The 12,312-nt window shown below is 41.8% G+C and overlaps 1 protein-coding gene across 1 annotated transcript in view; it reads right to left on the bottom strand.

Annotated features, from left to right (window-relative positions):
• Nucleotides 1-12,312, bottom strand: part of col15a1b (collagen, type XV, alpha 1b) — a 58,804-nt gene that overhangs the window by 36,800 nt on the left and 9,692 nt on the right. The window contains exons 5-6 of the mRNA XM_056235472.1: nt 8,865-8,973; nt 6,482-6,522 (exon numbers count right to left, since the gene is read on the bottom strand). Of these exons, the coding sequence (XP_056091447.1) occupies nt 6,482-6,522; nt 8,865-8,973 (150 nt within the window). The remainder of the gene's footprint in view (nt 1-6,481; nt 6,523-8,864; nt 8,974-12,312) is intronic.

The raw sequence follows: 12,312 nt of genomic DNA, 5'->3' as shown, positions 1-12,312 counted from the left end.
TTTGTTTAATGTTTCCATGTTTGTTTTGTGCTTGAGCACATGGCTTTCTCTTTGTTTATGTTGGCCATGTGCTCCTTTTGTCTTGCCTCCTAGTTTCAACTTACCACGCCCCCTCGTTTAGTCCTTGTCTAGTTGTCATTCACTAATTGTCTTCACCTGGTCCTTGTTTGCTCCACTCCCTTTATATTGTGCTTCCTTGTTGCTTGTCTTTGCTGGATCGTTGTTTTGTGTTCATGTTCTAGACCTTTCTCGTGGCATAACTAGGTGTGATTGTCCAAAGCTCTCTCTGTAGCTTGTATCCTTGCAGCTTTTGCTTTGGGTTATCTTAGACTAACTTCCCTTTCATTTACTTGAGCTATTCTAGTTTTTGATTGGTTCTGTCTTAGATTTATAGAGTTAGTTTGTTACTTTGCTTTTCTCTTTGATTTATGTTTTAGCCTGGGTTTTCACTTATTTAATACCTAGCTTTCTCCTGTTGTAGACTAGTTTTGCTTTAGTTATTTACTTTAGTGTTTTGTTAGCTTTCCTCTCTTATATGTAAGAGTTTAGTTTTTTCAGTTACTTAACTACAGTGTTTGCCATACCTTGCACTTCTCTAATGTTTTAGTGTTTTGCTCTTGTCTTGTTTCTCCTGTATTATTTGTCTGTGTGTGTTCGAGTTGAGTCCTGTCCTGCCCATCCTGAGACTGCACTGACTGCTGGTTACTGGGCTGCTCAATCCTGTGCCCGGGTCTCCTGTCTGGACCTCTGTTGTGGGCTGTCTCTGGACTGTGCAACTGTTACACATTGTCACATCCTATTGTCAATAAATCACTATTCACCGCTCATCTCTGCGCTTGGGTCCTGTTATTTCCAGCGGTTCCTGACAGAACGATCCAGCCATCTTAGGACCCAGCAGTATGAGCATTCAGATTCTTCCCCCTGCCACGACTAGGGAGAGGATGGCACGCCATCGGGCGTTGACTGCTCTGCGCCAGCAGGGTTTTAAAGTGGGAGGCTTTGCCCAGATGTTTTGGACTATGGCAGTGGGGCTGGATTATAATGATGCAGCACTTAAGGATATCTTTAATGCCTGCCTTGATGACCCTTTGCCTCTGTGGGAGATGGAGGAGCTTAATATCTTGGATTTTTGGGGCTTCATCAGATATCTTAAACATCGTAGCCAATGGCCAACACCAGATCAGCCAGAACTCTTCCGCAGAGACTTTCCCACCAGTCCTCCCTCTTTGAGTCAAGACCCAGTCTTTCTGACTCCAACTGAGAAGCGCAGGTTAAGGAGAAAGAGAGCAGTCGAACGTGCCACAGCTCCCCCAAAGATGGCCTTTTCAGAGGTGCCAGTTTTTCCTATCAAAGACACAGTAGGTGTTCCTGAGACTTCTCTTCCTCTCATAGCTGTTGAAGTGTCTCCTTCCTGTTTAGTCAAGTCTGTCAGTCCAGTCATAGTCACAGAGGCCATCTCAGAGGCCACCATTTGTGCAGCAGAGCTTGTTCTCGAGTACTCCGCAGCACCCCCTGAGGCGTCTGAGTCTGCTGCAACAACCTTAGAGACTTGTGAGTCTACATTGTCTCTACTCTGTAAGCGGAAAAGGAAAGTTTGTACTGTTTTACAGCCCACTGTTCTTCCAGAGTCTGTTCCAGAAAAGGAAAGCCGAGTGTCGGCTCCAGCCCCCGAGCCCAGCCGAGTGTCGGCTCCAGCCCCCGAGCCCAGCCGAGTGTCGGCTCCAGCCCCCGAGCCCAGCCGAGTGTCGGCTCCAGCCCCCGAGCCCAGCCGAGTGTCGGCTCCAGCCCCCGAGCCCAGCCGAGTGTCGGCTCCAGCCCCTGAGCCCAGCCGAGTGTCGGCTCCAGCCCCCGAGCCCAGCCGAGTGTCGGCTCCAGCCCCCGAGCCCAGCCGAGTGTCGGCTCCAGCCCCCGAGCCCAGCCGAGTGTCGGCTCCAGCCCCCGAGCCCACCATTTTTTCTGCAGGGGCCACAGAGCTTGTTCTCGAATCTACTGCACCACCCCCATTAATGCCTGAATCTGTTACAATATCCCCAGAGACTGAGTCTTCATTATCTCTAACTTGCAAATACAGGAAGAGGAAGGTTTGTGCGGTCTTGCAGTCACCTGTGCTCCCAGAGCAGCATATCTTCCCTTTAAGTCCTCTCAAGAACACTGTGGCTGTCCCAGAACCATTATTTCTACCTGTCCGAGACACAGAGGCCATCCCAGATTTGTCTGCACTGCTTGTCAAGGCCAAAGAGGTTACCCCAGAGCTCTCTTTTGTCACTGCCGTGACCAAGGTGGCTATTTCTGATTCGCCTGTTTTACCAACCGAGGTCATTCTTGCCAGTCATATCACGCCCACAGAGGTCGTCCCAGAACAGCCCGCTCTACATGTAATGTCCATGGAGGTCAATCCTGAGCAGCCTGCTGTCTCTGCCTTAGAGGCTATTTCGGAGCAGTCTGCTGTTACTGCCATGGAGTCCTCTTCAGTCCCAGAACCACCCATTTTCCTTGCCAGTGTGGTCAAGGCAACAGAGTTTTTCCCCAAGTCTGCATCAGAACCAACTCTAATAGCCCTGGAGGGTGTTTCAGCAGCCCCTGGGGGTGATCCTGGGAGAGTTCCTGAATCTGTGCTAACAGCTCCCGAGGGCGTTTCTGAATTTGATTCTGCAGCACACAAAGATGTTCCTGAGTCTCTTCCAGCAACCCCTAAGGGCATTCCCGAGTCAGTCCCTCAGGACGCTCCTGAATATAATTATGCAGCACCCAAGGGCCTTCCAGAATCCACTTCAGTAGCCCAGAAGGGGCCTGCCTTTGATGTTCCCGAGGGCATTCCAGAGTCAGTTACTGAGAAATTCACCTTCCCTGTCAGTGCAGTCATCGCTCCTGAATTCATCCCTAAGTTCCTCTCCCGTCAAGAGTTAGTTCCTGAGCTTCCCCCCAGCTCTAAAGTTACCCATGCTCATCATATTTCTCAAGTCAGAGGTGGTGCCCTGCCACCACCAAAGTTTTGTCCCTCATCTATCCCGTTGGCTGGCACTGGTAGATACTGCACCACTCAGATACCAGTAGCTCCACCTTCAGCACGACCGGGCTTTCATGGCTTTTCCACCACGCCTACTACATTTGTCTCTGCCATGCCGGGATATGACCCTAGACCCTAGATAAGACCCTAGATGTATGAGGCATATACCTTTCGGTAAGTTGTACTGTATCTTTAAATAAGAAGTAACAGATGATGCGCTACAGTCACGTCACATTTACAAGCGCCAAAATGCTATTTATTGTCTGAATTTCGTAATAAAATGGACAGAACCTGAGAGCTGATATTTTTTTCATATCAAAAGTAACCTGCTCTGTCTAGTCTGTCGGTGTTAGTGTCCTCTTTGCTCCGCGATTTTTCTCTGCATGAGAAAATGGATGTGTGGCGTGAGAGCGTTTGAAAAGTGTCAATTGCGTGAGTCTCAAGCTGAATGCGTGAGAGTTGGCAGCCCTGCTTTTAGAAGGGGGATAAATCGTCGGCAGTGTTCCTTCTTCCGCCATGCTTCTTCTCCATGTGAGGATTGTTTACATTAGACTAGAGTGTGCACTGCGCGCATGCACACAGTGCTTAACATGTGGAGATTGTTTACATCAGAGTGCGCACGTGTTTTGCGCAGCATATATGCAGTGTTTTTTTAAGCGGTTGATGCGTGTTCTAAAAATCTACATTCGGATCAATTATTTTTCACGGTATTTTGAAGTGGCCGCGATAACAATATCGTGCATATTCATTACCGCGATTTATCGCATTACCGAAAACTGGCACATGTCTAGTTGTGGGTGGTGCATATATGCCTTAGCCAACTGCTGAGCACTAGCAAACTTCAGGTGGCTCAGTAACACTTGGTATTTGTACTGCTCGCTCGCTGATGTGAGTATGGTGACTTAATAGATTGTCTAAAGCCAGTTTCAACAAAGCAAAGTCACTTTCTGTACCACTCTCAAACACTGGCAGTGTGGGGCGAGGGATACTGTAGGCTGCTGCCATCAGAAGCTCTGTTCCGGGTTGAGGTAAGTAACCAGTTTGGGGAACAGGTGGATGTGGATAAGGTTGATGGCAGATGGGTGCAGTAGATGAGACAGTTACTCGCTGCTGAGGGGCTGTAAAAAACTGATTCTGGCTGATAGGTGGGGCTATATGGCTTGCTAACAGAGTGTTCACATTTGAATTTGACGCAATAGTTACAACAGGATGTACTGGCTGTGTGTTATATCAAAACACTATCTGTGTGTGGTATCGCAAATTGGGTGACTGCTGATTGCATTGGGTTGAATCGAGGTAGTGGCATTGAGACTGGGCTGAGCTGCTGTGGGACAGATGACATGTTCTCCCCAGATGCAATGTCTGGTCTCCCTTGGACTTGAGTGACTACTCATGAAGACAATTGCGCTGTGAGAGCTGGAACTCGTGCAGGCATAGTCGCTTGTAGTGCCAAATAAGGTAGCTTGGGTGTTGACTGAACCTTAATGTGTGTCCCTTAATGTGCTCTGTGCCTCTGTAACTGTCTGTGTGGCCTGCATCATGGAAGATGAGGAGCAAGAAGACTGTTGAAATACAGGTGAGTAGGCTGAGCTGGCTTGGTGGAACTGTGATGGTGGCCCAGTGGTGTCTGACGATGCTTGAGGCTCTGGATCAGTCAAACTTGTGTCTTGGCTGAGCAGGGAACTTACCAGCTTGGCCACTTCTAGATCAGCTTCCGCCTTTTTCAGCTTGCGCCGTCGTTCTAACTGGTTAGATAAGGCCTCCTTTGCCATGAGAGCCTCTTCTTGAGCATGTTGTGCCTCTTAGGCTTGGGTTTGTTGTCTCTGATACTCTACTTCTGCCAGCGTGTCCTCCTCCATTTGTTGAAGTAGGTCGTCGTACTGCCACTGTTTTATTTTCTCCTCCACTATGGCTGCCTGGCTGCTTGTGAGTGCAGATTTAGCTTGAACACCAGATACAATGGAATGACAACTGGATCTGGAACGAGAGCTGACTTTACTATGGGACGTTTTCCTCGACTGGCTCTTATGTTGGCTGTGACAGCGAGAAGAAGCAGTTGGAGGAGGGTCCAGAGGAGGTGTGTAGCCAACCTCATAGTCACCCAGATGGGAAGGCAGTTTACTCTTGTCTCTTGGGTCTATCCACTGTCTCTGATACATCGCTAGCTGCTGTCTCCATACTGTTTACTGTTGCCACATCTGGCTCAAAGGACCAATTTGTTGCAGAGTAGCACCTCTGGCAACCTTTGTGAATTTACAGTTCTGTAGGCGGACAATTATGGACAGTGATTCCGGTAAGAGAATCAGGCGCGGGAGAAGTATATCTTCGTCAAACTTCTCTTTAATAACACTTGTCAGGTAGTAAGTGACATCCATTTACAGTCTCAGGATGGTAGGTAAAGTTATATGATGGAATCATGTTGTGTTGTGATATTTGTTGCATGAACGCACACTATTGAACGATATCTGGGAGAGAACAGCTGGAACTGGCTATTGCATCAGTCTGCTGGAAGTAGCAACTATGATATTAGTCTGTCAGAAACCGCTGCCTGTTTTCCGTTCCGGGACGGACTTTCTGACAAACGTAAAACCGAAAAACCGCAATTCACAAGCGTGTATTGAACCGTGGATATCGTACCGAATGGTTCAATATTATATTGAGAATTGTGGCATCCCTAATATATAGTATATATATATATATATATATATATATATATATATATATATATATATATATATATATATATATATATATATATATATATATTTGGATTTCATACATTCATTTCTTATTCAAACAAAATCCTGTCATCCAGCCATCTCCTCCCTTCCTCTTTCATCCTCATCCTTTTCACCAAAAATGTATTTTAGGTGGACAGAATACAGTACAAAGAACATAAAAAAATTAAGGATGTTCAAAAATAACAAAGGCTGACAGCCATTTGTAGTGGTGTCCGAAACTATAGTGGACATTATCGAGTGCACTCATTCTTTCCCACATTGCACCGCAGTAACGAGTGTACAGCCGATGTACGCTCAACGCCTGTCTGAATTCGCTCACTCGTTTTCATTCACCTCTTCAAGTGAATTGTATTAGAGAACTAACGTAGGGAGTAGTGATTGAGGGTTTAGGGGGCGATTTCGGATTCAGCCCATGTCTTTTCTGTCAACCAAATGCTTTTTAATCTTTGCTATTGCTTCAATGCAAATGAACAAGCGCGCCATTATTTGTTGCGTAGTGTTTACATGTTTAAGTAAGCCAGATATGCACAGATTCTGCGCAATACGCTGTATGTAATATATCATGATGATCCACGAGTTAGTCAGCGCAGATTTGGCTTACACGTACTTCCCCAGCAAAGTGAGTAAACATAATAAGTAACACATCAAATTGGCTACTGATTTGACAGCGTTCCCCGACACAGTTGATTTTTACCCGCGGGTGTTAATTTCATAAATTAAGTGTATCACTTACATCCCCTGTACTCTCCCCCGTTCCATCTGTGTGGTAAGTCCCTGAAAGAATTAACAACAAGCATTTTACATAATCAGATAGAGACCATTTTAATATTAATATAAATTACTGAAGTTTGGAATGAAGATTTTGTAATATGTATGAAACAAGTCTCGTATGCTCACCAAGGGCTGTCTATTTAAATATATTTTAAAAAGTAAATTATCCTGTGATGGCAAAGTTGAATTTTCAGCATCATTACGCCAGTCTTCAGTGTCACATGATCCTTCAGAAATCATTCTAATATATTTTTGGTGCTTGAGAAACGTTTCTTATTATTATCAATGTTAAAACAGTTGAGCCGCTTAATATTTTTGTGGAAGCCATACATACAGGTCCTTCTCAAAAAATTAGCATATCGTGATAAAGTTCATTATTTTCCATAATGTAATGATAAAAATTAAATCATTGCACACCAACTGAAATATTTCAGGTCTTTTATTGTTTTAATACTGATGATTTTGGCATACAGCTCATGAAAACCCAAAATTCCTGTCTCAAAAAATGTGCATATCATGAAAAGGGTCTCTAAAAGAGCTATTAACCTAATCATCTGAATCAACTAATTAACTTTAAACACCTGCAAAAGATTCCTGAGGCTTTTAAAAACTCCCAGCCTGTTTCATTACTCAAAACCGCAATCATTGGTAAGACTGCCGACCTGACTGCTGTCCAGAAGGCCATCATTGACACCCTCAAGCAAGAGGGTAAGACCGAAAGAAATTTCTGAACAAATAGGCTGTTCCCAGAGTGCTGTATCAAGGCACCTCAGTGGGAAGTCTGTGGGAAGGAAAAAGTGTGGCAAAAAACGCTGCACAACAAGAAGAGGTGACCGGACCCTGAGGAAGATTGTGGAGAAGGACCGATTCCAGACCTTGGGGGACCTGCGGAAGCAGTGGACTGAGTCTGGAGTAGAAACATCCAAAGCCACCGTGCACAGGCGTGTGCAGGAAATGGGCTACAGGTGCCGCAATCCCCAGGTCAAGCCACTTTTGAACCAGAAACAGCGGCAGAAGCGCCTGACCTGGGCTACAGAGAAGCAGCACTGGACTGTTGCTCAGTTTTGCATGTCATTCGGAAATCAAGGTGCCAGAGTCTGGAGGAAGACTGGGGAGAAGGAAATGCCAAAATGCCTGAAGTCCAGTGTCAAGTACCCACAGTCAGTGATGGTCTGGGGTGCCATGTCAGCTGCTGGTGTTGGTGCACTGTGTTTTATCAAGGGCAGGGTCAATGCAGCTAGCTATCAGGAGATTTTGGAACACTTCATGCTTCCATCTGATGAAAAGCTTTATGGAGATGAAGATTTCATTTTTCAGCACGACCTGGCACCTGCTCACAGTGCCAAAACCACTGGTAAATGGTTTACTGACCATGGTGTTACTGTGCTCAATTGGCCTGCCAACTCTCCTGACCTGAACCCCATAGAGAATCTGTGGGATATTGTGAAGAGAAAGTTAAAGATGAAAAGTAAAAAATGAGCTTAAAGCCGCTATCGAAGCATCCTGGGCCTCCATAACACCTCAGCAGTGCCACAGGCTGATTGCCTCCATGCCACGCCGCATTGAAGCAGTCATTTCTGCAAAAGGATTCCCGACCAAGTATTGACTATTGAGTGCATAACTGAACATAATTATTTGAAGGTTGACTCTTTTATTTGTATTAAAAACACTTATTTTATTGGTCGGATGAAATATGCTAATTTTTTGAGACAGGAATTTTGGGTTTTCATGAGCTGTATGCCAAAATCATCAGTATTAAAACAATAAAAGACCTGAAATATTTCAGTTGGTGTGCAATGAATCTAAAATATATGGAAGTTTAATTTTTATCATTACATTATGGAAAATAATGAACTTTATCACAATATGCTAATTTTTTGAGAAGGACCTGTATTACTAAGTATTCTTATATATAGAAATTTCAAAAGAACAGCATTTATTTGAAAAAGAAATCTTTTGTAACATTATAAATGTATTTCCTGTCACTTTTAATCACTTCAATGTGTCTTCCGTCCTTTCTGAATAAAAGTATTAATTTTTAAACTTTCTTACTCCAAACTTGTGAATGATGTAGTATAACAGTTTCCACAAATATATTAAGCAGCAAAAACAATGTTTTCAATATTGATAATAATAAGAAATATTTGTTGAGAGCCAAATCAACATATTAGAAGGATCATGTCATAATGAATTGTAGTTTATACTGATGAGCATAAGAGACTTCTTTCAAAAACCAAACTTTTGACCAGTAGTGTACTAATATCTAGAAAATAATCAATATGAACACTCACAAAAGAGGCAAAACAAAGCTAATTGTTTATCTTATTTAAAGAGTGTCCTCTCACCTCTAAGCAGCCTTTCGTCTTTAGGGGTCACATGTCCTGAGAACTCCCCCTCTTCCTCTTCAGGTGACACAGTGGGCGGGGCTTGCACAGGAGAGGTGGGTCTATGTATCTGTATGCAATAATACACCAACTGATACATACACTCTTACAACATAAACTGCCCATAATATATGTAAACTACACATCTGAATCTATTTATGATGATTATTGTTTTTCACTTAATTAAAATTGTATTTCATAAAAGTATTTAAAAGTCAAGTGTGTAATTTTTTCATCAGTAGTGGTACTACATGAAATTGCAGGTTTTCTGCACTCCTACCACCCCTATCTGATTCCCGTATTCCATCGTTTGAACAAACAAGTATCCCAGCCCTAAACACTGGCTAGGAAACACCAGCATGGCACTAGTCAACTTGAAAAAAACGTAATAACAGTAAGAGAAGTCTCTGCCAGACACTGTCAAACTCATTGTTTTAAAATGAAAAGGAATAACAGGTTAATTCTCTCTTGTCATGCATTGCAATGCATTACATCACAGCAGGTTTGCCACTGGTTTTCATGTCTCTTGTGAACAATCAACATTATTTTCACCCCTGCCATTATGTGATTTAGAGTGCCATATTTGAATGCACAAGTATGTGAATTTAAAGCAAGCCTATTTCTTTAGAAGACTATAGAACAAAATGTATAGTGTTATTTGATCTTGGGGGGACATATTTTTTGGTCCCTATCAGAAAAACAGCTAATAAATCATACTAAATTGTGTTTTTCTGAATGTAAAATGTAAAACAAAAGAATGTAAGGTAACACTTTATAATAACTGCACACTATTAATCATTAGCTAAGCATTAATAAACAGTTAATTCATCATTTATAAAGCATTAATATACATTAATAAGTAGTTTATAAATACAGCTATAAATGCTTTATTCTTTATTCATAAGCATATATATATTGTGTTTAATAATTGTATTTTCATACTTTATTAATGATCAATTTATCATTTCTAAATGAAGTATTGGTTCATTTACAAACCAGTTATTTAGGGGTTGTCAGTGATTCATAAGATCACTTAGAAAGTCTAAGTAAATGGTTAATAAACTATTTAAATGTACATTCATACATCTTAAATATTTCTATGTTCTGTTTCACTGTTTTGTGTTTGTTTCCTTTTTCTGTTGAGAAGATTACTGAGCCTTTACATCTCCTTTGTAAAAGCTTAACGAGGCATAAATAGTCCTCACTTTAGATGAGCTCACATAGATAGTAAACTGACCACTACTAAATGTTATATAACTACCTTAACTAATCATGAATTACAGTAGAAATACATGTTAATAACGCATTTATTAACACACTAACTACTACTATATGTCTGAATAATAATAATATGTTTTAATGTAATGTATTTAAATAGTTTATTAATAATTTACTTGCACTTTCTAAGTGCTTTTATGAACCACCGACAACTCATAAATAACTGGTTAGTAAATAATGTAATACTTCATTTAGAAATGATAAATGATTATTAATAAAGTATGAAAATACAATTATTAAACACATTATAGATATGCTTATAAATCAAGAATAAAGCATTTATAGCTGTATTTATAAACTGCTTATTAATGTCTATTAATGCTTTATAAATGTTGAATTAACTGTTTACTAATGCTTAACTAATGATTAATAGTGTGCAGTTATTATAAACTGTTACCGAATGGGTAAATGCAGAAAGCTTTCTGTGTGGGTTGTGTTTAGGGGTAGAGTTAGGGTTAGGGGACAGAAAATACAGTTTGTACAGTATAAAAATCTCTATGGAATATCCTCATAAAACATGGAAAGACAATAACATATACACTCACCTAGAGGATTATTAGGAACACCACACTAATACTGTTTTTGACCCCCTTTTGCCTTCAGAACTGCCTTAATTCTACGTGGCATTGATTCAGCAAGGTGCTGAAAGCATTCTTTAGAAATGTTGGCCCATATTGATAGGATAGCATCTTGACTTGCAGTTGATGGAGATTTGTGGGATGCACATCCAGGGCACGAAGCTCCCGTTCCACCACATCCCAAAGATGCTCTATTGGGTTGAGATCTGGTGACTGTGGGGGCCATTTTAGTACAGTGAACTCATTGTCATGTTCAAGAAACCAATTTGAAATGATTCGAGCTTTGTGACATGGTGCATTATCCTGCTGGAAGTAGCCATCAGAGGATGGGTACATGGTGGCCATAAAGGGATGGACATGGTCAGAAACAATGCTCAGGTAGGCCGTGGCATTTAAACGATGCCCAATTGGCACTAAGGGGCCTAAAGTGTGCCAAGAAAACATCCCCCACACCATTACACCACCACCACCAAGCCTGCACAGTGGTAACAAGGCATGATGGATCCATGTTCTCATTCTGTTTACACCAAATTCTGACTCTACCATCTGAATGTCTCAACAGAAATCGAGACTCATCAGACCAGGCAACATTTTTCCAGTCTTCAACGGTCCAATTTTGGTGAGCTCTTGCAAATTGTAGCCTCTTTTTCCTATTTGTAGTGGAGATGAGTGGTACCCGGTGGGGTCTTCTGCTGTTGTAGCCCATCCGCCTCAAGGTTGTGCGTGTTGTGGCTTCAGAAATACTTTGCTGCATACCTCGGTTGTAACGAGTGGTTATTTCAGTCAAAGTTGCTCTTCTATCAGCTTGAATCAGTTGGCCCATTCTCCTCTGACCTCTAGCATCAACAAGGCATTTTCGCCCACAGGACTGCCGCATACTGGATGTTTTTCCCTTTTTACACCATTCTTTGTAAACCCTCGAAATGGTTGTGCGTGAAAATCCCAGTAACTGAGCAGATTGTGAAATACTCAGACCGGCCCGTCTGGCACCAACAACCATGCCACGCTCAAAATTGCTTAAATCACCTTTCTTTCCCATTCTGACATTCAGTTTGGAGTTCAGAAGATTGTCTTGACCAGGACCACACCCCTAAATGCATTGAAGCAACTGCCATGTGATTGGTTGATTAGATAATTGCATTAATGAGAAATTGAACAGGTGTTCTTAATAATCCTTTAGGTGAGTGTATTTTGAACTATCCCTTTAGCATTAGAAAGAATGCCACACTTTACAAATTAAACTGCAACACTTTTGGCTCAACCCCGATGGATAGTTATTCTCTTTCTCTCATGATTTGGGAGAGAACCAAAGATTTAAACCCTTTTAATGTCTCTGATTATTGTAACAAAACTTAACCCCCTGGAGTGAGAATGAACCTCTTTGTTTCCTGTTTGGCAAAGATAAATAAAGCAAAATTTGTGCAAAGAAATAATTACATTGACTAAAAACACATACAAAATAAATAAAAAATACAACAATTATTCCTCCGAATGTTTATTTTGATTATTTAATTTGTATCCTTTTTTCTATTGTATTTGTCCTATTGATTGTA

Source organism: Rhinichthys klamathensis, unplaced genomic scaffold (assembly GCF_029890125.1).
Source record: "Rhinichthys klamathensis goyatoka isolate OS25496 unplaced genomic scaffold, OSU_Roscu_1.1 h1tg000422l_1, whole genome shotgun sequence".
NCBI classification, from domain to species: Eukaryota; Metazoa; Chordata; class Actinopteri; order Cypriniformes; family Leuciscidae; genus Rhinichthys; species Rhinichthys klamathensis.
Note: the sequence above shows the minus strand (reverse complement) of the source record. Positions and strands in the feature narration are given on the sequence as shown.